At 39.0% G+C, this 27,302-nt stretch overlaps 2 protein-coding genes across 3 annotated transcripts; one reads left to right on the forward strand and one right to left on the reverse strand.

The window, feature by feature from the left end:
- Positions 1 to 9,824: 9,824 nt before the first annotated feature.
- LOC306866788 (uncharacterized protein) lies at positions 9,825 to 20,498 on the forward strand. Of its 2 annotated transcripts, XM_079412145.1 has the most exons (3): positions 9,825 to 9,878; positions 13,015 to 13,343; positions 18,170 to 20,023. In XM_079412145.1, the coding sequence occupies exons 2-3, from the start codon at positions 13,085 to 13,087 to the stop codon at positions 19,255 to 19,257; spliced, it is 1,347 nt and encodes a 448-aa protein (XP_079268271.1). In that variant the 5' UTR covers positions 9,825 to 9,878; positions 13,015 to 13,084; the 3' UTR covers positions 19,258 to 20,023. The 2 variants fall into 2 exon arrangements, with proteins under 2 accessions (XP_079268271.1, XP_079268270.1); XM_079412144.1 differs by lacking the exon at positions 9,825 to 9,878 and having other exon boundaries at positions 12,915 to 13,343; positions 18,170 to 20,498.
- Positions 20,499 to 23,444: 2,946 nt separating this feature from the next.
- Positions 23,445 to 25,878, reverse strand: LOC306867063 (tripartite motif-containing protein 16-like). Its single transcript, XM_079412542.1, has 5 exons — positions 25,826 to 25,878; positions 25,410 to 25,671; positions 25,149 to 25,175; positions 24,396 to 24,443; positions 23,445 to 24,186 (listed from the first exon to the last, which is right to left on the reverse strand). The coding sequence occupies exons 2-5, from the start codon at positions 25,660 to 25,662 to the stop codon at positions 23,624 to 23,626; spliced, it is 891 nt and encodes a 296-aa protein (XP_079268668.1). The 5' UTR covers positions 25,663 to 25,671; positions 25,826 to 25,878; the 3' UTR covers positions 23,445 to 23,623.
- Between the last annotated feature and the right edge of the window lie 1,424 nt (positions 25,879 to 27,302).

Below are 27,302 nucleotides of genomic sequence, written 5' to 3' on the forward strand. Positions count from 1 at the left end.
TGTGGTGGGGCTGCTCAGTGTTGCCAACTTCTTTCGATGGAAAGTAGCTAAAGCCAGTTTGAAAAAGTCGCTAAATGTCGCCAGATGACGTCATGCGCTAATTAGCATATTCATGACGTCATCACGTCGTATTGCCTTTTACATTTGTTTGTCTCTCTGTGCTCATACTGTATTTTAATGCAGCCAAATTCTCAATAAAACTGTTTTTATTTATATATTTTACTGTTTATGTTGTCAGTCAACGGGATAAATATGAAATAGTGACTGAAACGCAGCCCTTTAAGAATACATAACCAGCTCTCCCTTCCAAGAAGTTAGTCTGCACAAAAATCCTGATTTATAATTGGGCCGTCGTCTGATGAAATCAAATACTATACACAAGATAAGACGAGACAATTCCTGTGCTGTGATTTCGGCTATATTTGCATGTAAAATTAGAGAAGCAACATAATATCTATTTGAACTGAACGTGCTGCTTACTGAACAGAGCAGATACAGAGAAAGAGGTGTGTGCGCGCTGACCTCGCGCCGTTGCGGCAGTACAAGCGATCACAGAGACTCGCTAAGGTTTGTCAAAGAAGTCGCTAAATTGGCAACACTGGGACTGCTGGCCATGGGTAGGGGAGGGGAGTGGGGTGGGGCCGGGGCTTTGGGTGGTTCCTCGCCGCTAGCGGAGGTGTGCTCGCTCTGACACGGCGGCTTGTGGAGGCGAAGGCCAGCTCTTCGCCAGGATAGGTTACTAGCTCGGTGGCTCGAGGTGGAGGGTGGGGGCAGCGGCATCTGAGGTGCGGCCTAAACTTGCTGAAGGCCTTCTGGTGCGGCCTAGTGGCCGGAGGCCCGTCCCCGAGGGAGTGGTGAATTGTTCTGGTCGTGAATAAGGAACGCCGCGGCCCTGGCTTGTTTTAGTCACTGCTTTGGACAGAGGTGAAGAGTTTGAATGCTCCCCGGACTGGAGAGAAGCGTAGAGGGCGAGGAGATCCGGCTTTGTAGAACGACTTGGAATGATGATGCTGGCGCTGGTGAGTACCTGGCGAAGTCCTGCCACGGTCTAATTTTCCGCGGCTGGGGCGTAAGAAATGGCTGACGTGAAGGAGGATGCTGGAGAAGGTGGCTGACGCCTTGAAGATGCAGGTGATGGCGTGCCTCGACGCCTGGATGTATGAGCGGGTGCTGCTCGGGAAAGCTGGCGGCCCTGTGTTGCAGCCGTGGGCTCGAATGTGATGTCCTGCGGAGCGCTGGTGCAGAGGACAGCTTCTGGTGATGCAGGAGGATCCGTGGTTTCAAAGGAATTTTGTTTGCGAAAAGTTCTGTCTCTGACATGGTTCTGCGATTGGGTGTGCCAATGTTGGAAGACGAGAGATAATGACGGTAAGACTGCTTGGTTATTTATAGGGATTCTCTCTCATGCTGATTGGATAGGTGGTGTAATTGCTGATGACGAATTGGCCGTGTTAATTATCTGCGCGTGCTCCTCTCGAAATTTGTTAATAAAACATCATTAGCAGCACGTTTGAGATCCGGAAGAACCAATGCGGTTCTGATTATGTTTGCTGATCAGTGTAAATATGGGAATAAAAGACTAAATTAAATCTGTTCATCAGATAAAGTGATCAAATCTCTTCAGATAATTTGGACTAAACCTCTCCATTCATATGAATGTTTAATTACGTTTTTGAATAATCAAACTGGCTGTTGTGTTGACTGTCAGAAGGACAGAAATCTCTCAGAATTCCTTAAAAATATCTTTATTTGTGTTCAGAAGATGAACAATTTTTCAGGTTTGAAACAACATGAGGTGAGTAAATGATGACACGGTGTTCATTTCTGGGTGAACTATCCCTGTAACATTACACATGACCCATTTGAATGACAACATTTAGACAGAAGAAACATGTCAGGCCATCTGGTTTACAAATAATGCAATTTTATAATGAGAAATTAAAGCATTTCTTACATATTAAAACTAATGACTGGTTTGTTATTTACCTCTCAGGAATTTGTGAAACAATGGGACAACATAACACCAGCATCAATGACTCAACTGCATCAGATGATGAGTTACTTTATTGGGAGTTGAGGGAATTTAAAATTAAACAAGAATATGCAGAACTTGTGTTTATCCATGTCCTTTCAGGCATTGAGATTCCAGTCATGATCTTAACTCTGATTGGCTTGTGTTTCATCATCAAATCCCGGCCTGCTGCTTCAGTTTTTGTTAGTAATTTGATACTTTCAGATCTCATTCAAGTCATTTGTATGTTAATAGCAGCAACAACCTCATTGCCATTTGATCTGATTTATATATATGGTGCATATCTCTATTCTTTGATTGTGGGTCTGTATTTTATGGCATGTATTGCTTTTGAACGATATCTTCTGGTTTCTCATCCTATCTGGTACAAATCTCACCATTCACTCAAACTCTCCTGTTTTATTTCTGTGATCGTCTGGTTTGTGCCTCTGATCTTTACAGAAATAGACCCCCCTCGTATTGATTTTAAACCTCTACCCCGAAGTATAGCGTGTTTAATTCCCTACCCCATCATCATTCTCTGTTTTGCTGGCACTTGTCGAGGTCTTTCTCGCTCAATATCACTGACTGCTCTCAAGCGCAAATTAATTTTGGGCAGTTTGTTCCTGGTGCTGCTGACTTACACATTTCTCATTCTACCTTGTGTGATTATGGAATTGATTGTAGAATTTTCTTCCTATTACAGTATTGTTGTTATGAAATTTTACTCCTGTGCACAATTCCTCGTGTGTGTGAATCCACTTGCTGACTGTGTGCTGTACTTGTTCATGAGACCTGATGTTCGTAATATGATGAAGTCTGTTCACTGCTGTTGTAGACATCAGAGTTGGAATCACAACCAGGACGAACACTCTGTAGTGAATCCACAGAACAGCTGATCTACTGTAGTGTGATGTATTTCAGCTCAAATGCCTGCAGCTCAGTTTAACCTGCTGATAAATATAGAGCTGAAAAACACTGAGCTGTATTTAATTGAAGTCAGTGTAATTTTTTTTACATCGCAAGCACACCTAATTGCTAGTATAATGCTATTATGATATTTATGCTTGTTAGCTGGTTTTCCCTATGCATGTACATTTCCTGTACATTTGCTCATTTTAGAGAAATAATTGTGATATTAAAGGGATAGTTCACTCAAAATGAAAATGTAATTTATGTCAATGATCAAACCATTTTTGGGGGTAAACTATTCCTAAAAACAGCTGTCTCAGGTCTCTAATATCAGCTCTCCTGATGTTAAGTGCATGATTAAAGTTGAGTATATTAGAGGTGTACTAAGTGAACTTTAGAAAAGTATCAAATATTAAGCAGCACTAGAAAATGACATGGCAATCTGAAGAGTTTGATAAGCGGGTAGCTGTAATACTGTTGTGTGTTTTTGTAGAAGTGTGTCGTATAGATGACTGTATTGTTTTTGTATATTAAAGAGCTTCCTGTTCTCCGGTGTCTGTTTCTGTCTCTACTTATTTGACTAATAACTGTTGATGGAGATGTGACGTAGTGATTCTAGCTGTGCCCGTTAACTCAAATCATACTTCACAGAACAGTACAAAACAAACTAACCACACTCTTACAATTGAAAAACTGTCTTTTTTCTTTAATTTAACTCAAAATGGGACTTTTAAAGTTAACAACAAAAAACAACCAAAAATAAATCATCTCATTAATTAATTCACCATATAGGACAACATCAAGGGATCACTACGAGGGCGTTTTAGTGCAAAGTTAAAAAATAAAAAAAATCTAAAATTACGAGAATAAAGTCAAAATGTTTTGAGAATAAAGATTATAGTTATAATATTTTGCGCATGCAAATGGCCCGGATTGGGAGCACTGGGAGATATTCCAAAGTCTCAGCTTTCCAAATAATACAAACAATATGTAGGCTATATTGCAATAATGTCAAGCGGCATGTGAGTCAATCATCTTTCCGATTACAATAACGAACGATGAGACATTTTCATTATAAATTAGGCTAAACATTTTTTTTTTCATGCCTTATCATGCTCCTTCACTTTTATATCTTGCTATAAACTTTAAATAAAGAGCAAAAACAAGTTTATAATTTGTGTAGTTATAAAACTGACAGAATTTGAATGCTGAGCTGTGTGTCAAAGCAACAAAGCACAAAATTATTGTGATTACTGGTTGGCTGGCATGCTACAAATAATGAATGGAAGACGTTAAATATTATGTCCTCATTTACAGTATTATACCATGAATAAAATAGTTTGTGAAAGTCACTTAACATTCACTTCAACCTTTAGAACGTTTTATTGCTGTTTAATTAAACAGGCTATGTGAGGAATGAAAGTTTGGACGCCACAGACGTGTTTGTGGAGTAAGTGGTGGAATAATTGAATGAATTGATTCACATAAATACAGCAATCTGTCACGCCACATTAAAGAGCTTGAAAGTCACATTATTTGTGTTTTGCTATAAAAGCTGAAAGCTGATTTTGAGTCTTTGTTTTATATTAAAAGCACAAAGCTTAAGCTATATTGGGTGGCTGGCACACTACAAATAATGAATGCAATGGAAGACATGAAATACTATTTCCAAGCATATACATACATGGTATGATTTCTGCTAATAATCCCACATATATTTGTAGTATTAAAAAGCTTAAATAAGAGAGCTACAGTGAGCTGATGTTAAGATAAACATTTGTTCTTAAAAAGGATACATTCTTCTTCAGTTAGCTCTAGACATTGGCTTAATTTGAGGTAGTGCATCGTATTCATTGGTCTAGGCTACAACCTGGCAGGATATTTCCTGATTTGGACCCTACCTGTCCACTTTGCGGTGTGGAGCCAGCATCCCTGCTTCATTATTTTTGGGCCTGTTCTAAGTTATTAAGGTTTTAGTAAAGAATTTGTTTAAGAGTTTCCCTTTGACAGCTCTATTTGGGGTTCTTCCGGAAAATGTGAAATGGACAGTTTTAGAGATGGATACTGATACGCTTTGCCCCTAAAAGCGAACCTCAGGAACTCCCTGTGAGAGGGAAGGATGGGTACATGGAAATAGACATCTTTGAGGTCTGTCGTGACAAATCAGTCCTCGGACCTGATTTGAGACACGATCTGCCTGACAGTGAGCATCTTGAACTTCAGCTTTCTGGCTGAGCGGTTCAGAAGACTCAAATCCAGTATGGGCCTCAGCCCCCCATCCTTCTTTGGAACAATGAAGTACAGGCAGTAGCAGCCGGCGTGGACTTCATGAGGAGGAACCAACTCGATGGCTTCCTTCCTCAGCAAAGTATCGACTTCCTGTTCCAAGACCAGAGCCTGCTCGGGGCGGACCGTAGTCACACAGACCCCGTTGAACAGCGGAGGTGGCCCATCGAACTGGATGGAGGACCCAAAGAGACACATTCGGCAGTCGCTGCCAGGCTGCCAAACGATCTACTAAGGGAATCAGTCTCTCGAGACTGACCTCTGGTGTTAGAGAAGCGGCCAGACCGCTGCCTCGCTGCGGCGCATCGGCAGGAGACGCGTAATCTGGCGGCCGAGGCGTGTTTCTCAGGCCCGCTGAAATCACAGGCGGAAGAACCTGAGAGTAACACTCGCTGGGACCTGCTGTGCCCTGGAACTGCAGGGTTGACAGACAAATCCCCGGAGGGCACCGAGGGGAGACGGTCACCGTATGCCGCGGTGCAAGCCGCTCCACCCCAGTAGGGGTCGCCCTCCGCGGTCCTGGGGCTCACCCGTCAGGACCTTTTGCGCGAGGAGCTGGTATGCGGAGGAGGCTGCGCCCGCCCAGCAGCCACCTGAGTTTAGAGAGCGCGCATACCCTCTGCCCACCAAAGATGTTGTAAGCAGAGCAGGAGCCTTCAAAGGCGATGCCGTAGAGGGAGACAGATAGCTCGCAAGCGTCTGTTCAACCCACGGCATCGCCGCGTACCCGTGCTCAATCAGTTCCCGCGGGAACGAATGGCCGGGACGAAAAGATTTCACCTGCGATCTCGACACCTCGGTGAGGAGATCGGGGAAAACGGAAGGCTCCTGTGTAGAAGTAGCTCCTCACACTGGGGCGAGAGAGGCGGCGAAACCTCGTCAACGCTCGTCACATCAACCTCCTCGGAGGAAGAGAGACGAAGCGTTGAGCCCTCGTCTCGGGGGAAGAGACCGCTTCCACACCGAGAGACGGGGCGCCAGATCTGGTGGATACGGGAGGAGATAAGGACATGCCCGTCTCACACTCGCCAGCCAGATCAGCCTGCGAGCCCCACGAGTGCAGCCGCCGCTCTGCCTCGGCAGCAGCGGGACCGGCACCGCGTGGGGAGCTCGCGAAGGCTCCCTTCTCGAAGAGAGCCCTCCGGGTGCGGAGACCGATTCTGCGTGCTCCGCGCCCAGGCAGACCATGCACAAATCGTGTGTGTCCTCGCTCGTGATATAGCGAGGGCAAGGATGCACACACGACTCAAAACATGGTCTGAAAGCTTCACCCCTGAGCTTGCCCTTGGCATGATACTGAATGCTTTCCACTTAAAACTAGGACAAACAACAGTAAATAAGACTGACACACACAGAGCGCTTCGCTGAATGACAAAAAGCTGAAGCCAGCTCCGCCGCACGTGCTTATATGCTTCCTGGTCGTGACGTCACCCCGCCCGTGACGCCTCGCCCTTGTTTGACTGATTACACATCATATTCAGAGCCTGGTCACGCTGAAGGCGTTCCCATATGCGTTTCGACGCAGCTCGAAGTTCCTGGAAGGGAACATACTAGGCTTGTGGATTTATTGATGCTTTGAGATTTTGTGCGCCTGTAGCTCTTATTTTATTTTTATTATTATTTATTATTACTGCAGAATATACAAGCTCAGGGAAAGATGGTAGTAGCTTTAACAATGAACAATCATAATGACACAAAACAAAAGAGAAAGAAAACAACTAGAATTGGTTTGCGTACATAATAGTATGAGATTATATACACAGGGACAAAAAGATGAAATATCTTTGAATAATCATAAAATTAATAGAATCATAATGCATTAAAATTGCATTTGTTTTTGTTATAAGCCTCAGGGATGAAACCAGAGGGACATTCAACAAGAAAAAGAGGGAACAAAGGAGATTTAAGCCAGTTTTGCATGTGGATGAACGATTTTGGTTTTTCGTAATAAAAAATTATATCTTTAAGGATTAAACTGTAGGGTTATATTAAAACTTATAAAATATAAAAACTTAAATCAACCCTAAATTTGTTGGTTATACTACAATCATAAGGGCAGCTGTTTCATCAACAAGACCAAAAATGAGCAAATTTCATCAGCATCAAAATATTTACAGATAGATGAATTAAACCTGTCGCTCATATCTTTTGTTTTTGCACTTGTTATAAGGTCATAGATCACATGATAACGTCAACATGGCGGATCTCATTCATACTCAACGAGATTTGGCTGTAAAGTACGTACTCTTTTAGCGCTCGTTAAGTAAGTACTTCTTGAAAAAAAGTACCTACTCGTTGAGCATGCGGTTTCGGATGCAGCCCTAGACTGACTGCTTGTTAATTTCACTTGGATGAAATTAAACATTCAGCACTTTTCCCACTTGTTCTTAAAATCCCAAATACTTAAAAATGAATAAATCAGCCCGTGTAACATGTAATACTTTAATAATTGACTAAAGAAATACAGTTCTTTATTTATAAAAAATAAACAAATCTTTCCTGTGAAATTCAGTAATTCTGTAAAAGTAGTAATACCATTATAATCTTCCCTGCAGAAAAAAAAAAAACAAAACAAAACAACAGTAGAATCCCTCCCAAAACACAAAAGAAAATGTAATGGATTTAAGGGTTATGATGGGAATTGTATTGGTTTTAATGTAAACTATAATGGTGTCTACTGGGATGTAATCAAAGCCTCACAATGCCAGAGTTACACGATGGTACCTTGCCCTGCAGCCGTACCACTTCAAGATACGGCATTGACCTGGCAGACTCAACGTGGTAGACGACTACCTGTCTGGGTTTCCGGACAGTACGTGGCTTGGAGAGGGGGAAGGTGATGTGACAGGACAGGAAGATTCGTTTTTACAGACATAAGGCCTGACAACATCTCATGTGACCGCAGTTCACTGACGTTCTACTGAAGCTCCGGTAACGTTTCCGCACTCGTTTGATTCGTGCCTGGCGCTGAGGTGAAGTTGGATCCTCTTTGATATGCTTGTAAAGACGTTCTGCGTCTGAATAAACGCAATTCTTCAGCAGTTGTGAGTGGGTTGGACAAACCTAGCACCGCCCCTGCGTTAATTGCATTAAATATTTTTTAGCGGCGCGTTAAACTGAAAAAAATGCTCGCCTGCGTTGGTTGACGCGCTAATTTTGACAGCACTAATATATATAATATATATATGTGACCACCCTGCAGTGTAGAGTTTGTCATAAAAACATTAAATTATTTGTACATATTTTATGTATTTATGCATGTCTGTTTCTATTTACATGTGTATATATGTTTAATCTAAGTTACTTTAATGTGTTATAATGAGTTTGCACTGGACAGTTCAGCTGCATTTTCCAAATTTCTGGTGGCAGCTGAGAGAGAGAGTTATCTATTTCTGCAAATAAACTCGTCATATACAGATCATTATATGAAATTATTATTTAATTACTCGGCTTTTTTCTGTTCAAGACCACATTGTTTGGACCGAGGAGACCAACTCCTGTAGCTGCACAGAATTAAAAAAATAAAAAATTGAGTAAAGAAATTAAATAAGTTATGTCGTTCTTGTACTATCTTCAGGTATGTAAGATTTGAATAATTTTCAAATCATTGCATTAGTTTTTTATTTACACTTTACACAACATCCAAAATTTTTTATATTTTTAGGAAACAGTGTTGTAAATATGAGTGTATAACTAGTTTGAAATATACTGCAATTTATTTTTCTTTGAAACAGTGTTTAAACAATAGATCTAGAACGGTTCATGTACACCTGACATTCATTGGATGTTATCCTTGCCAGTAAAAGCATAACAAGGCCCAAAACATGGAGAAAATATCTGTAAATAAATCTGTGACACACTAGTTAGTGAAATTGGCTCACAATGAATTTATTTAGAGCTTTGACATGTGAACAAGTGTTGTATCACAGTTTCCACGTGGTAATTATTCAGATTCTTCCCATTGTGCAGCACTGTTTTAAGCTTGGTGAATATTATGTAAGCGCAGTAAGTACAACGTTATGTCCTTTTTATTTTTACTGTATGTTTACAGTGAAGTAGTGACAACACATTAGATTACGAGGTGGTATTGTATTCAGTACAGTAGCTGTTTATATGTTTAAATATGTACTTTAAGATTTTTTTAAGTTTTTTAAAATTTGACAAAAAAATATCAGTGGCATGAGAGAATAAGACATTTAATCATGTAGAAGAGAAAATGCTTGAAATTCTAGATTTGTATACTATTTGTGTGTGTGAGTGTGTAAATATATATATATATATAGCCTATATATATAAAGTCTGTTGCGTGGATCTGGCCCAGAACTTCAGACCGGTCTGAGACGGATGATTTTTGCTTTCTGGGGTGACTTTCCAAATAAGCAAAACAAAGTAAATTAATAACAAGAGATTGATTAGTTAAAAGAGCAAATCTTCTATAGAAACACTTACGCAGCAGCGTTGACTAGTTTAAAGTATAGTGTTGTAAATGTACATTAATTAAAATACATGAATGTAAGTTTCTAGATTTACCATTCTAATAACTGTGGAAATGCTTTATCGTATGCAAATAATAGATCATAGATGAGTGTAAAGGGGACTTTTATTTTGCTCTGGCGATGTGACGTCATAAAGCCGCCCCCTGCGTCTGTTGTGATTCTGCTGAAGAAAGGTCTGTGGTTTTAAGGTTTTAAATCAATGCAAACTGTTCTGTTAGATCACACGTTTTACAAGCTAACGGAAAATATAGATTAATGAGTCTTAAATATAACGCTGTAATACTTTGTTTAACGTTATATTTGCGAGTCTCGCGCATTTCAGCTCTCTGACGCCACAGCTAGTATTTCTCGCGCTGGGAAAGAAGGGATAACTTCTCTGTAAGTTATGAATAATTCATATCGGTCTCGAGTTTCCGACTAAATCCCGCCGCGAGCTCGTTACTAAGCAACATGGATGCGCGCGCACACGGAGAGCAGAGCCGCAGAGAAACAGAGTCGCAACACGCTTTGATCTAGCCGCCGCGCGGTCACGTGCTTCATGGAGCGCGCTCTCGATAGGTTTGAATGGGATTAATCGGGTCAGACAACAACAGCGGGTATATTTGCAGCATTTTCCGGCAAATATTAACACAAAACGTCCATTGATTAATTCGTTTAGTACACTGATAGTAGCATTTTGTCTGTGGAGTTTAATGGAATTAATATTAATGGGTTTTTCTTGTTTAACTATGGAGTAAAAACATAGTACAATGCAGCATACAGGATAAGGCGGTTACATTTCTTTGTATGCAAAGTATAAATAGTGTAAACTGCTTAATAAAGATTGGAGACTTGAGGCATGACTTTATGTGTTTTTGTGTTACACTTATTCCTGTGGATGTGCAGACCAATGATGAAATTAATTATGATTATTTAAAGAGTATAAGAAATCTAATCAGTATGCACAATGTGTTATTGTATTAATATATATATTTCTTCATCTATGGTCATCTATTATTCACATTTTAATACAATATTATGTTAAAATATGCATACACAAGTGAATATCAATGAATGCTAGAAAAATGCTACAAATGGTTTTAGCCATTTAAAAAAAAAACATCTAAAGACATCTTTTTCGTCACCATCTGACTAATTAATACTAGCACTTACCTATTCTATTTATTTATATTTATATTTATAGAAAAAACTCATAGCTATGTGAACTGTGCTAGACTAACTGAGACTTGTATTTTGTTGCTCTTTCGTTGGTCCGTTTGCTTCTACATTGTAAGTCGCTTTGGATAAAAGCATCTGCTAAATGACTAAATGAAAAAAATGTAAATTTAAGTTTTGCAAATACTTCAAAATAAAAAAGGCAACCAACTGTATTCATCAAAATATTTTATTATATAATATATCCACGTTATCTAACTGCAAATATAGCATATACTGCCTATTATCTAAAAATAAACATTATAATGCGTTTCATAAAATATAACTACTGGTCAGATTTCCGAGAGGTAAACTAATGGGTTAAAATGGCAAAAATGCTGTAATTTCCTCAACTTTCTGGCGACTGTGCTTGAGAAGCACTGAAATGAATTGAATGGAAGCCTATGGGAGCGACTCTGCGCCTCAACGGCTCTGGATCCGATGATCCGCGTTTTGATTTGATGATTCCTGGACGAAATCACTTGCCTGTGATCTAAGATAGTCAGAGCTGATGTTAGGGAATATAGCCAGATCCGTGCTAAATTATTTCTGATGCTGTCAAAAACTGTCCAGCTGCTTTGCAGAAGCTTAACTTAGCTTTGGCTTCCTGAAACTAAAGAAAGTACTAGCGATGGTATAATATAACAGTGGGTAAATCTGATAAAAGTACTAATTCATCCAAATAAAATCAATTGTTCTATACATTTATTTTTAAAAAGTATCAAAAATAGAAATAAATTTGGCCCCAAACAATCCAACTGACCAGCAGTGCTTTTCCACTTTAAGTGAGGGGCCGCATAATAGGAAGCTTTGATTTATTTTTATTTTCTTCTAAATTGACACTCACTCACTACTGTACTATGTATACTTGTACATACATGGCAGTTCTATTCTTGTACCATCTCTACCTATTTTTATGAGCACTTAATGACACACAGGTAAGTTGCATTGGTGTACAAGTCTATGTATAAGACACATTTTATCATTTCATTCAGAAATAATGTAAAATAAACGAAACGTTTACAAACATTAGAAACGTGTATTTATATTCCCTACACTCCACAAACAATCCTGTAAATTTAGCAGTGTTCAGAATAGAAAAAAGAACGAAAACATAAGTAAAAAACAAAAAATTATAGTGGCATTCACCATAAACATTATAAATGCCCAGCCTAAATATTTAAAGCGAAACTGAAACTAGCGGCGTGATTGCTGGAAAATGCACAATACAAACTCAAAACAAACTCGCTTGCCTTTTCTCATTCGTCACCAATCCTAATGTGTGCGCTTTGCACTTGACCTTGATTGCTTTATATAAATCGCCTTGGAAATCGCAGCACGTTTCAGATGAAAAACTGTACTATATCCATTTTCATAAAAATGTGTGTGGAAAACAGAAGAAGAAATCATGTCTTTGCAAGATAAAACAACAAATTATGTCCATGTTTTGCCCACAAAATGCCAGCACCGTGAGCAGGAGGATAACGCTGGCATTTGTTCTGATGCTGGAAAGACTTTTAAGCATTTTTAAAACCGTTCCAATACAATGCATTTTTCAAAACAAAGGCACACTTTCACATTTTTAAAACATGTAACTTATTTACTATTGTGCCAGTTTTGTAGTGTATATAGCCATTTTAACTTTTTATTGTGTGTCTTGAATGCGGCGTCCGTCAAAAATAGACTAGGCGCCTCTCTTTGACGAAGGCCCGTGGCGAGCCGCTTGTGAAACGTGCCGCGGATCGACTGGAGCGGGCGCCATCAGCTCCGGTGGCCGCATCGGAGCGGCGGGATGATGTAAATCAGGGGTTATATACTGCACTCATAAAATGATTCAGTGATTCGAATCAGCGCATGCTGACGATAAATGAGATCAACAAACACAAACAAGTTCAACAGTGACATCTTTTACAAACCAGCTGCAAATGTTCAAGAAAGTGTATTCTATAGGCCTTTATCACAGTCCGCGTGTCGTCACATCCATGCAATCAGGAAATCCTGCCAAGGCTAGACTCGTTGGCTGCATTGTGCTGACTACTGAGCTGATTGAGACGCAACTCAGAGATTTAGCTTGCATTTATTTCTCTTTCTGTTAATTATTCTCATCTTAAACAGGACAAATCTCATCCAAACACAGAAAAACTCCTGCTGAAGCGGCTGAGATCCACATGACACTATTATAAAGATGGTGTTTATTAAAGAGGAGAGTGAAGACATGAAGATTGAAGAAGCTTTCAGAGTCAAACGTGAAGATACTGAGGAACAAACAAAGATGGTGTTTATTAAAGAGGAGAGTGAAGACATGAAGACTGAAGGAACATTCAGAGTCAAACGTGAAGATACTGAGGAACAAACAAAGATGGAGTTTATTAAAGAGGAGAGTGAAGACATGAAGACTGAAGAAGCATTCAGAGTCAAACATGAAGATCCTGAGGAAGAAACAGGTTGGTTTTCTTTCTCAAAGCTGAACTCACTCATTTGATCCTTCTTAAAATATCTAGCTCTACAGAAATGAATATTTATGAAGAATGTCAAACAAGTGTAGTAATTAAAGCAGTTTGTTGGCAGACATGTTGAGATCACATGACCAGACAAATACTAGCCTTCAAGTGCAGCTGAGAAGACTAAAACATTTTTCAGATTTTTCATCTCACAATAAGTCATGTCGACGGATGTTGGTAGGTTTATGTACATCACAGCCATTGCACTAGCCATTATTTTTATTCAAAGGAAAGTAGGCGTGTATGTTTAGCGAAGCAGCGCAGTCCATCCAAGCATTACTGGCAAGGAAAGCCCCTTATACTTGAGAGCAGCCATGTATGAGGTGTTTCTTGGAGGTTATAGTTAGGGTGACTATATTTTGGTTTTCAAAACAGAGGACAGTGGGGGCAGAATGCAGACGGGGCGGGGGTGGGGGTTAAAGTAGAGCAATGACATATCCCATATTAAAACCCAAAATATGTCATTTCCATACCAAAAATACATATTTTACAGTCACCATTTTGCAGATAGATCATAAACACAGCTAAAAGGCTTCCTACCAGTGGCCATGCATCCTTCACAAATTTGAACCCTCTAAGCGACAAAGTCGCAAAATTGCGACAAGATGTTGTACTTCATGAAATAGACTAGTTCCTAATATGGTGTAATATCTCATTTGGATTCCCTACCACCAGATGGCAGACATGTAGTACAGTACACCCCCTGACAAAAAGTCTTGTCGCCTATCCAAGTTGTAGGAGCAACAAATAATAACTTGACTTCTAGTTGATTATTTGGAATCAGAAGTGGCTTATATGAAAGGCAAAGGCCTGTAGATTACGCTTATTTTACCAAAATAAAATCTTATCATGCCTTGATGTTTAATTATTTAATTAGGACAGAAAGGTCAGACTTTGCTTAAGACTTTGCTGTGCCATGCAATGAGAGGTACCATACTCTCAAGAACTATAAACTGTGTCACATATATACCTGATTGGGCAGATAGCTGGTCAACTGATCAAAAAATAGGCACATGTATTTTACTATGGCACAGTAATACAGGAATAATTTACTACTATCTCCTGTTTTACTGTTGATTTACCGATATTTAAGCATTTTTCCATAATCGAATATCGGTTTTGTAATATCGTTTTCAACGATAAACATGTTGAGAATTGCGCGCAGGATCGCAATTGCAGCGCATCTGAGGGGAGACGAGACAACAACAACGGTGTGCAGGTACTTGATTTGCTGTAGTTGGTAAACTATTTAATATTACAGTCATTAAAGCACCAATTAGATGTATTACATAAATGCCTGATATGTAGTTTATGCAACTTGGCTCTAAGAAATATGATAAATAAGATACTCTGTCAAGCCCTGTCCCTATAAAGATATAACTTTGCCTGAAATAACACAGCCATGAATTAGCACATGCTGGAAATAAAAGTGAATTCTCTCTCTGTGGTCTATTAGTCTCGTGAAGTCGGAGTAAATTAATACAAAATTAATCTAAATTAATACAACTCTATGGAAATTCTCTGCAATCGATGGCAGTTTGAGTAGCCTATAGTTCTGTGTAAAGGCATAGATAAACCGCGCTGTCAGCAGCATAATTTAGAGCATGCCAGTTGAGAAATGCAATAAAATACAATGCTTGTTATATTCCAGAGAATATTATTCCGTGAATTAACATTATCCAGTGAATTATTCTTCACTCTTTAGCCTATTAAACAGCTTATAAACCTACTAAAACTGTAGTTAAAAATGAAGTTGATATGACTCCTGTCCTTTATTTATTTTCTCCATTTGAAAACATTAGACATTCTACGTTTATTTTGCTTACTGCTAATATTAGTGTTGCTGCTAAAGCTTTTTATTGTTGTAATACGAAGATTAAATTTAACATGCCAGGGCTCTAGACTGCGACCAAAATGGTAATTTTTTGCGCTTTAAAATTTGACGTGGTCGCATTTGTACGAGTGCCAGGTCTGCGCTACTCCAAAGCGTCTGCTTCATACAGCGCGCGCTGCCAGCCGCAGCACATTATAGCAGGAGTCAGATTCCACTGATCACGTGAAGAGAGGTGCTTTCAGCGCGAGCGCTTCAGTAGAGCCTGGTTTATACTCGCCGCGTCAGCACGAGCGTGAAGGTGCGCGTCGCGGATGGAGCGCAACGGATGGATTTTGTTTTCAAACTAAAGTAAAAGACCGCTTCTTAAACCAGAGAAGGTGAACGTGGTGGTATTCTTGTAGAAAAAACATGCAAGTCCTGTCAGCTACAGCCAGTTTAGTTTTACTTTTCTTTTTGTTTTCGTTTTGAGAAGCTTGTTATCTTTGCTGTTTACCTCACGTTACGCTATGGAGGCTTTCCTTAATTAAAAAAAAAAAAATTAATATTTATTTGCTTCCTCAGAGTTTGCTAAACATTCTGTAATATACTCGGTATATAATACAGCATGTGATGTGTCCTGTGCCATGCCTGGTCTTATTCCTTTTTGTTGATAAATGTTATGTAAGCTAGTTTGTCATTGTCAACATACTCTTTTTTGTTGTGCTTTTTAATTAAGAATAACAATGAATCCATCTTTTGTTTTAGTCTTAAAAAGTGAAAGGTGTAGATATAAGCAAAACAGACAATTATCTTTTCTTGTAAAATGTGACACCAAGATCACAAATTTGAAAGTGAAAGCGCACAAAAAAAGGAATTCCTGTTCACAATTTAAATCACAAATAATACAGATGAAAAATAACGAGTTGAATGTTGAACACTTTCGTTACCATATAACTATAAACTATGATAAAAGTTCATCAGCATGCATTGATTAATCAAATGCTGTTATCAAAAACAAATTGCAACCAAATTATGTGCTCGTGCGACCAACTGAGAAAGTGATCTCAAACGTGAGATCAGTGGGAAGAATGAGTCTAGAGCCCTGCATGAAAGACTGCTAATTCTCAAAACATTTTTTGTTAAGATGACTGAAAGGAGGAAAAAAGTATGGACTTACTTCACGCAGTCATTTATTTACTTTATAACAGTAAATAAATATAGGTTCTTCATATATATATATATATATATATATATCGGGCACATAAACATGCAAATAATTGGTATCGGTATCGGTTATAAAAAATAAAATCAATATCGGTCGATCACTATTTCGGATCATTTGGGATGAGGATAAAAAGACAAAAAACAAAAAAACAAACATGCAAATAAGTTCAAACATCCATTCAATATCTATTATTTCCTGAATATTACTGATGAACTGATCAAAAAGTAGGCTACTGTTCACATGTGTTTTACTACTATATAGTATAGTAATATAGTAATAATTTAGTACTTTCTCCTGTTTTATTGTTGGTTTTCTCTTTTCTGATTATTTGGGATGAGGATAAAAAGACAAAAAAACAACAACATGCAAATAAGTTCAAACATAAATTCAATTACTAATTACTTTCCTGAATATTATGAAATTCAAGAGGGCTGCCCCTGATGACGTCATAATATGCACATTCAATGAGTATATTTACACCCCACATAAACATTCGGTCATGCCCAACATTTTTCTAATTTACAGTAGATCTCTATCTTTAAGCCCTTTCAAGCCACAAGCTTTTGAAATCTTGATGTCAAAATCCAGCATTTAAAAAAAAAAAAAACCCCGACGCCTAAAGTGTTAACATCTACCACTGTTTTATCATAGGTAGAATGCAAAATGTTTCAATACAAGCATTTCAGTCAAATTTAATTTATGCAATATTTCAAACCTTTAACCCACGGGAGAAAATCAACCCGTCGCAACAGTGTAAAATCAGCCCAATCCTGTGGGAAAAAATTTGGATTTGGCAACCCTGCATACAACACAAGCTGCATCCATAGTGGTTTAAATATTTTGCATATTGATAATATCAATATGCCGCGCTCCCTGATGCGCGGAAATTATGTTTTGCGGGAGCAGGAGGTAATGGTAAGGAATTGGGAGTGGGATTAAGAAAAGGGCTTTAATACTAAAATGCACACAATGCATGGCGACTATAAAAAGCAAAAGCCAAATCCCGAACATGTTGGGTGATTTAGAAATCCCGGCCGGACACATTTTGTTAGGTCCAAAAAGAGGACATGTCCGGGGAAAGAGGACGTACGGTCACCCTATTATAGTACAATAAAGAATGATCATGTGACTTTTACGAACGCCAGATGACCTGTAAATGTGAATAGTCTGTTTCCATTGCAATTATTCCTTTTTTGAATTGCCTAAAAAACGCCTCATGCAAGCGTAAAACTTTTTTTGCGATATATGGGAGTTTTATGAAATTGACAGGTTTCCATTGGGTGCATTTTCAATTTGCACTTTGAAGGGTAATGGAAACGCAGACAGTGGTCAGTATGGCTAGTAAGTGTTCTGTTCAACCAGCTAGAGCTTATTTGTTGATCCTGCAACATTTATAAGGTGAAAGAAAGCCATGATTATGATTATTAACAATTTAATTTGTGAATGCAACAACCGGATACGTAATAGAGAGATGTACCATTACATTGTATTCCACAATCAAGATCTAGATGAGTGGCGGTCCTAAAGAATGGGGATGGGGTCCTAAAGAAAGCACAGAATTAACAATATCGACAAGAAGTATAGAGATTACAGGTTACACCTGTTTCAGTGGTTTAGTAGGTATAGGATCTAGCATACATGTGTTTGGATTTGATGCTTTTCATGTCTAAATGTGTGTTGTTTCATGCCATTAAACTGGTGTTACCTTGTATTTGTCTCTTTTCACCTCAGAACCGATGGCACTGAAAGAGGAGAGTCCAGAAGAGACAGATGAAAACGATAACAGCTCACAGACTGAAAAGACTTCCTCACCAAAAAAAGCTAAAAAAACTCAAAACCTTAATTCTCAAACGAGAGTTCATACTGGAGAGAGACCTTACACCTGCCAACAGTGTGGACAAGCTTTCAATCAAAAAGGATGCCTTAAAGTTCACATGAAAACTCACATTGAAAATAAACCGTTAATATGCCCTCGGTGTGAAAAATGTTTTACGCGGAAAAAAAACCTTCGAGTCCACATGAGAATACACACTGAAGTGAGACCTTACACCTGCGAACAGTGTGGAAAGAGTTTTATACTGAAAAGTCACCTAAAGACTCACATAACAAGTCACACTGGAGAGAAACCTTACACCTGCAAACTGTGTGGGAAGAGTTTCTCACGAAATGGAGGACTTACGATTCACATGAAAATTCACACTGAAAAGAAGCCATTAATATGTTCTCAGTGTGGAAAGTGTTTTACACAGAAAAGAACCCTTGATGCCCACTTGAGAGTTCACACTGGAGAAAAACCTTTCACCTGCCCTCAGTGTGGAAAGAGTTTCAGGCTCAAAGAAAGCCTAAAGGCTCACATAAGAAGTCACACCGGGGAGAAACCATTCACATGCAATCAGTGTGGAAAGAGTTTCAGATACAAGGTAAACCTTAATAATCACATGAAGATTCACTCAAGAGAGAACAGTTTTAAATGTCATCAGTGCGAAAGGACTTTCACAGAGAGGGAACTTCTTAAGAATCATGTTCAAATTCACATGGGAGAAAAGCCTTTCATGTGCCATCACTGTGGAAAGAGCTGCTCAAAAAATGGAAAACTCAAGATTCACATTAGAGTTCACACTGGAGAGAAACCTTTCACCTGTGAACAGTGTGGAAAGAGTTTCAGGATTAAAGAATGCCTTCAGATTCACAAGGTAGTTCACACTGGAGAGAAGCCTTACAAGTGTCCTCAGTGTGAGAAGAGTTTCACGTGTCCAAGCAGCATGAAACGGCATTTGAAAACTCATTCTGGGAAGAAATCACCTTTTTCCTCAGAGTGACAAGAGGTTTAGAAAAAGGAACAATTTCTCAAATCATCTGCACATTCATTTTGGAAGACATCCAATTGTAGTCAGCGTAGTATTTTTTGCCATCATACAGATGCATGTGAAAACCTGTTTGTGTTCTTTGTTGAAGAGTATGCCAAGAGAAAATGCTGTGTGAAATCAAGGCTACATTCATGCTGCAGCTGAATGTGTGCTACATCTGATTGTCACCTTCATCTCTTTATGCTTCAACATAAGGCTTTTTATTTTCTTTTGTGCATATGTACTCTTGTGGCCATTCCTGGCCATCTGCTGTGCTGTAGTTTCAAATGTTGAGTATGTAGTGCCGTGGTACTCAACAGGTAATCTGCATTAATTTTGTGGCCTGTGTCATGCTGAAGATAAATGTATTTTTATTATTATTTGCGCTCAATAGTGCAAATATTAGGCGACTTTATGCATGCGTCGTTTAAATGCGACACTTTTCATTATGGAAATGGCTGAAATTCCTCTTAGTAGCTACAAACAAACAATAAACAATTTTATTCAAATTGTGAATGGGTTAAAGCAAGCAAAAAGCGCTCCCATTACAATGAATGGAGCTGTAATCACATCAATGCGCTCACGTAGTTCTATACTGTATTAAAGTCGTGTGCTGTCAAATGATTAATCACATCTAAAATAAAAGTTTGTGCGTGTACTCTGCATATTTATGTATGTATAAGTACACACATACAGTATATATTTTGAAAGGCAGCTGTGAAAATAAATCTGCATCATTTATCTTTTTGATCTTTCATTCAAAAAATTCTATACTTTCATTGAAGTAAAACAATTGAACGTGGGGGGAAACTCACATTTTGAAATAGATATTTTTTTCCAATGCATGTTGGCCAGTATTATTGGCACCCCTAGAAATTCTTATGAGTAAAATATCCCTGTAGTATTCATTCATATTTACATTTTGTAGAACACTGGGGTGACTGAAATTGTCCAGCCATGACTTCCTGTTTCACAGGATTATAAATGTGAGGAACACAAAGGCCAAATTCCCTTAATCATCCATCACAAGGAGTAAAACCAAAGAATATAGTTCTGATGTACAGAACAAGATTGTTGAGCTTCACATAATAGAAAGTGGCTGTAAGAAAATAGCTAAAACCTAGAAAAGCCCTATTTCCACCTTCAGGGTTCCAATCAACTAAAGATGTTACAAATCTTCCTGGAAGAGTATGGACCTTATAATAAAGAAATTGAAAACAAAATAATTTCCAGTGCATTTAAATCTTTGAAAAATCATATTTTTCTTTGTGTACTTCAAACACTTCATCTCAAAACCACAAATGTCTTTTTTGCGGGTCTAAAATAACCCACCAGGATGAAAGGGCTTTTTCTATTGGTCACTCTCTATTGAAGTCACAGGTTGACCACGCCCACTACTGCCGCCGCTGTCTGACAGAAGAGTGAGCGAGGTTGTATCATGGCGAGCAACAGATTGTTTACTGGGTAAGATAACTAATTTAACACCTTAAACTCAGTGACAAGTGAACTTAATTATTCTCTCCTCTCATGCTCTCCATCTAAATACATAACATTAGCTAAGCCCGTCTGAATAGATTTGATTAGCCAACAAGCTGCCAGAGCCCCCAATAGTAAAGCGTCAGGCCAATATTTTGCAATATTAAAGAAGTTTTATATTTTTTGATTATTTTATTTCTTCTGTTGAACATCAGTCAATTATCCTTCCTAAAACATTAAATAACTGAAAAAGTAGGCTATATTTGATTTTCATTAGGCCTACTTTATTTCCATGAAAACACCGCTACAGTTAGTTATTGTGCAACAGAACATTCAAGACACGCACACAAGATGAAATAAATGCACATAGAATTTCACAAAATACACCTTGCTTATCAGGCCCATGAAAAGCACACAAGATGAAATGCACCTCCCGCTCCACTCGCATGCTCTGACGGGTTGTGACACTGACGTGACCACAGATTCAGATTCTGACATGGACACCGATGATCGTGAAGGGCTGGTGCAGGAAATCACAACAGCGAAAAGTAGACTGGAATGAAATCACAAGATGTAAACAAAAGACAGATGAAAGTGTGGAGGATTTCACTGAACGATTGTGTGAGACCTTTTCACTTTACTCTGGCTTGGATGTGGGCTGTGTGCCATCAATTTTTATCAAAATTCTGGGCAAAGGATCCTATTAGTTTGGCTGAATGGGTTAATTCCTGAAATTAGGAAAGGAGTGTGTAATAGGAAAGAGGGCTTAGGCTTCCCTACTGACACCAATCTAACTGTTGAAGAGTCTGCTTATTGATACAGGTGCAGAGATAAGTGTAATTCCATCTGATTTCCTTACGGAAGTTTTTTTGACATAAGAAACTATTCATGTTACAGGTGCGACAGGCAAAGGATTTTTCTGACAAAAACACAGCCTCTCACTCTTCTGTTGGGCCCACATGTAATCACTACTGCAGTATGGGTGGATAAGGTTACTCAGCCATTGTTGGGAATGGATGTACTTACTTTTACTTTAGTCACTTAACCGAATCGGCCGTCGGGGAGACATGAGGGAAAAGGTAGCAGACAGTGCCCTCCACTGATCTCTATCTTGAGCTGTCTTGAGGAGTTGTGGCCAGGGCCTGTCAGTCCACTCCTTCAGGTTGTTGGTCCAACTCTTCCTTTGACGCCCGCGGTGGCGTCCACCTTCCACTGTGCCCTGCAGGATGGTCTTGGAAAGGTACTGTGGCGCGTCACATGGCCAAACCACTGGAGTTTCCGCTTCTTCACACTGGCCAGCAGAGGGTCATGGGGGCCTTCCAAGCTGGTGAACCTGTCCCGGACATAGTGATTGGTTTTCCACTCTAAATAAGTAATGCCCATGAGCTTTCTAAGGCATTTGAATTCAAAGGCCTGAATCCTTCTCTCGTCTTCAGCTAGCAGGGTCCATGCCTCACAACCATATAACAGGACGGAAACCACCAATGACTTGAACAGGAGGTACTTTGTGCAAAAGTTAATGTTTTTGCTTCTGTATGATGTACTAATGAATTTAAATTCAGATTTGCTATTCAGAGACGGGAATGTCACATGGCAGTTGAGAACATTAGTTAGCACTGATGTGCAATCACACCCAATTTGGGCAAATAACAAAACTCTGGGTTACTTGACATGTATGGCCTGTAAGGAAACCAGATGGATCCTGGAGACTCACAATTGATTATAGAGTGGCAAATCAGTGTATTGATAAGATCAGCCCTCTTGTGGCTGACCCATCAACAATTTTCAGATTGATTAAACCAGAACATAAATGGATTACAGTAATTGATATGGCTAATGGATTTTGCTCTGTGCCAGTTGCTAAAGAAATCTAATCATGGTTTGCATTTACAATTCAATACAAAGGATACACCTTTACGAGATTGCATAGATTGTAGGAGAATTGTGGAGGCCCAGTGGCAAAGACATTTGAAAGATTTTGATTCAACATCAGTTGTCATTCACTATATTGATGATGTTTTGATTGGTTCAGAAGATAAAACTGAAAATGAGAGGTTTGTCAGCTGGCTGCTTGATTTCTTGCACAGCAAAGGTCACAGAGCAAACTTGAAGAAACCTCAACTATGTCAGGCATTTGGGTCAGAGTATATCTCAGGGTACGAGGCGAATAACACGTAGTCGCTGTGAGGCTGTTAAAACACATCCAATTCCTCAAACCATTCGAGCGCTGAGATCCTCTTTGGGCCTATGTAATTAGTCGTAGTTGGATTGAAGGGTATGCAGAAAAATCACAACCCTTGGGAAATCAAAGAGCCCAAGACCTGGTTAACTGGACTCCTGAAGCTAAAATGGCTTTTGAGGAATTTAAACATGCCTTATGCAAAGCTCCTGCACTCAGCATGGCCGACCACAGAAAGTCTTTTACATTGCATGTGAATGAACAAAAAGGTTACATGGCATCTGTTTTAACCCAAGAATGGGGGATCAAAATAAACCTGTAGGGTATTAAACTTGACACTGTTTCACAAGGCTGGGGGCCGTGTTTATGAGCAAAGGAGTAATCGAGTAATTGTAATGGAGTCAGTGCCGTTCCTATAAGCAGCTTTCGTATTCTGCGTATGGTAATAATATAAATGATTAAGATGTCACTCAGCAGGACTCACACACACACACACACACACACACTGATTTTACTATCTTTATGAGGATTTATTACATTTATTATGATTCATATTATTTCAGTGACAGAAGTTCAGCTGCAGTATTACTGTCATGAAGAGACTCATAACATCTCACTGTTACTGATTGATCAGGCAGCTCAAAGCATTATGGGTAGAATCTCTGGTCAATCAATTCTACTTAATCAACACAGTTTCACTGATGATAGATAATAAACATTAAACCCAGGACAGAGTGGCTGAGTGAATGTGGTCTGGACGGTGTGGATGAGGCTCATTGTGTTTCTGCAGACGCTGTAGAAGGACAGAGTTCCTGCTCTGTGATCCACATACACTCCTACTCTACTGATGTAATCATACTCGCCTGTTCTAATGATGATGGTTTTTACAGGGAGATCAGTCCATATCTTATTGTGCCAGAATGAGTATCTGGAGGGAGAGCAGATTAAACTCCAGGACTGATCATTATATCCAAACACACACTCATCACCCCGTCCCTTCCTGCTGATGCTCTTATATGACACTGATATCTCCACACCTCCAAACACCTCGTATCCACTCCACTCTATCTCCCAGTAACAGCGTCCACGCACACTCTCTCTACACAACACCTGACGACACACATCAAATCTGTCTGGATGATCAGGATACGTCTGATATGTGCCAGTGTTAGTCATCACTCTGTTGTTCTCGGACAGACGGAGGTGTTTATGTGCTGTGTTCGGATCCAGAGTGAGCTGATGGGAATCTGATGGAGATAAAACACATCAGGAATCATGAATCTGTTTAACTGAACTCTTCATGTTCAGTGTATCATCAGTGTCTCAGTACAGATGACCAGATATCCTGAGCAAATCATCATTTACATCATCAATTATAAAACTTATCTTTCACCTTCTACAGGAAGAACATGAACACACTCAGTGAGTTTTTCTGCTTGTTTTCTAAGTGACTTACATTGTAGGAAGTCGTTCCTGGTCCTGGGAACAATGTTGGTGAATGTGTCTGTGGAAATCAACAGACATTAACAGTGTAATTCTCATGATCTTGCATCCATTCCGAGATGGTCCTCACTGCAGAGCACAAGATCCAACTCCTCCCACCTTACATACACCTAAACCTACCCGTCTCCACCCCCTGATCCCTAAACCCACCCATCTCCAACCTGCCCCCTGGATCTTTGTTCTGCAGTGAGGGCTACTGTCCATTCCTGAGACATTTCTAATATGATGTTCTCCATGATATGAGAGATGATAATGATGGACTCGTTTCTAAGAGCAGATGAATCTCCAATATTTTACCTCTGTATGAGATCATTTCTCTGCAGAAATGTTCAACACAAAAGCATATATTTAGACAAACGTCTGCTCTTTACAGACTCAAATCATCACAACACAAGAACCATTGAGGTTTGATGTTATCAGTGTGATCTGGGCTCTGTATACATGAGCTGATCAGTGATTGCTCTGTTCATCATACAGTGAATATATCACTTCAGAAAACTGGACTACTTTGTGTAAACGAGTGTATTATATATTAGTTTAAAAGAAATTAAACCACTTGTGATAATGCCAAAATTATATCCTATATCATTATATAATGAGTGTTTTGCCCTGCAATTACTGCTTGCATTTATACTTTCTCGGGTATCTCCTCAAGGAGTCCAAATGAGTAAAATAAGAATAAACCCAGACAGTGATCGGTATTTACCATTGATGGGTTTTGATTCAGGCTGAGCTGTGAGAGAGAAACAGATCAGAATGAAAGCAAAGTGACATTAAACCACACAAACACATCAGCTCAAAGACAACAGTACATTTATTCTGGAAACATTCACTGTCAAACACCAATTCTAGAAACATGTATATGAAATTAACTTATTAAAAAAAAAAATCTGTTTTTAATTTAACATTTTATTTACTTTTATTTTTTAAGACAGTCAACAATTTCAGTCTCACTTGAACCTGTTACCTTGCTTGTGCTTGTTCTCTAACTCTTCAGCCAGAGTGTTCTGGCTCATCTTCCTCAGGATGTCCACCGTGATCTTCACAGCTTCTTCTGGTCCGAAACGCTTAATCATCAGATCCACTGTATCAGGAGCGTCTGCCTTCTCCAGATCGGCTGAAACGCCGTAATGATTCCTTAAATTTAGTTTAAACATCTTCAGTTTTTCTGTGACTAGATCATCCAGAGCGGCCAGAAGCTGGTCTGAAACAGACGCCATCACCCTTCACTGGACAAGCAAAAAAAGTCAGTTTTATTAATGAGCACAAAAGACTGTATCAACTAATATCTCAATACTAGCTGATGCCGAAGGTCTAGAAACAATGTGAAATTTAGATTTATAGACAGGTCAGTATTATATGGAGCAGTATTTACTAACTTACCGTGAAAAATGAGGACGTTTGTATGCTTCTCGTTCCACCTCTGAACTGGTATCTCAAGGAAAACCTCCGAAACTCATTTTCTGATAAAAACAAGTGAAACCAGTATTTCAAGAAACAGGAGAGACGCTCTGTGTGAAACACACATGTTAAATCTGATATATGCAGCAGACTGAGATAGACTGAGAAATTACAGTAAGTGTAACGGGTCTCGAACCCTCAATCTCCTGCATGGGAGGCGGATGTGCTAGCCAGGAGGCCAAATGTCTGCAGCCACTAGCTTCAGTCGCTAGTGTGTCTCTTTGAGATCAGGGGAGTGAGGGTTTCCTGCACAGGACCTGCTAACTGGCCTCCATTACATAAGAAATAGTAACACGCAGATAAACAGTAACAGACCGGCAGAACAGGGGGGGACACTTTTCTTACAGGTGGAGGGACCAACACTGATTCTAATCAGTTCGTTACAATTTCAATTACTCCAAACAATGGTTCAATAGAAAATGGGTCATTTGTATGATCCATGCAGATCCGATGAGGTTTTTTTTTTTTTTGTGTGTGTGTGTGTCTTTCAAAGTCCACCACTTTCAAACGCTCCTGTGTGTTATTGTCTGTTTGCTTTGGAATGACAAAACCAAAAGTTTCTGCTAACAACGTGTTTTTGCAGTGTTGAGTGTTGTAGCCAATCACATGCATCTGTGTTGAAAGCAATGGCAAATCAGAGGCGTTTACGGTAGGCAGAGCTGGGTAGTAACTGATCTGGGTTATGTAATCAGATTACAAAAATCATGTACTTGTAATTAGATTCAATTACATTTGAAAATACTTGTAATCAGACTACAGGTACTTTTTTATGGATTACATACTTATGAATAATTTACTGCTATTATGTGAATAATAATTTATTGATTCTAATTCCTCTTTTTCATCTTTTAAATGTTAATTTCTAAAATAGCTTACTGCTTATTACACTCAGAAAGTCTTCCAGTTTTGTGGACATTCCCACAAAGGATGCACAATTTTAAAATACACATTCACATATTTATTATTTACATGTAATGCAGGCATTCCCAAACATTTTTTTGTCATCTGAACATCTTTCATCTAATATATTTTCTTTAAGTACCCTGACATTTTAAAATAAACACTTTTAATAATTATCACATTTGCATGTTCAGCTGACATGTAGGTAAACTAAGTAAATATTTGAACTTTTTTAGCATTTTATTTTGGCCGATGTTATTCTGAAATTATTATTTTAATTTCCCATTTTTATGATATATTAATTAATTACTAGTAGGGATGAACTGATAGGATTTGTTTTGGCTGATACCGATTTTGACTGACAACTATCGACCGATTCCTACACCGATATTGGTCGACTGCATCCAGTACTACTATAAACAGTACTAGCTCGTTTTTCTGCATTAAATTAATTTGACTGAACATGGATTGGATCCATTTAACATTCAACTGACCAACA

Source organism: Barbus barbus, assembly GCF_936440315.1.
Source record: "Barbus barbus genome assembly, chromosome: 4".
NCBI classification, from domain to species: Eukaryota; Metazoa; Chordata; class Actinopteri; order Cypriniformes; family Cyprinidae; genus Barbus; species Barbus barbus.

What these genes read in the sequence shown, in the direction of transcription:
- LOC306867063 (XM_079412542.1), bottom strand. Translation starts at nt 25,662, where the DNA reads ATGGCGTCTGTTTCAGACCAGCTTCTGGCCGCTCTGGATGATCTAGTC. An exon ending in AGAGAACAAGCACAAGCAAG is followed by an intron (nt 25,176 to 25,409) that starts GTAACAGGTTCA and finishes TCTCTCTCACAG; the next exon opens with CTCAGCCTGAATCAAAACCC. An exon ending in TGAATCAAAACCCATCAATG is followed by an intron (nt 24,444 to 25,148) that starts GTAAATACCGAT and finishes TGATTTCCACAG; the next exon opens with ACACATTCACCAACATTGTT.
- LOC306866788 (XM_079412145.1), top strand. Translation starts at nt 13,085, where the DNA reads ATGGTGTTTATTAAAGAGGAGAGTGAAGACATGAAGATTGAAGAAGCT. An exon ending in AGATCCTGAGGAAGAAACAG is followed by an intron (nt 13,344 to 18,169) that starts GTTGGTTTTCTT and finishes TTTTCACCTCAG; the next exon opens with AACCGATGGCACTGAAAGAG.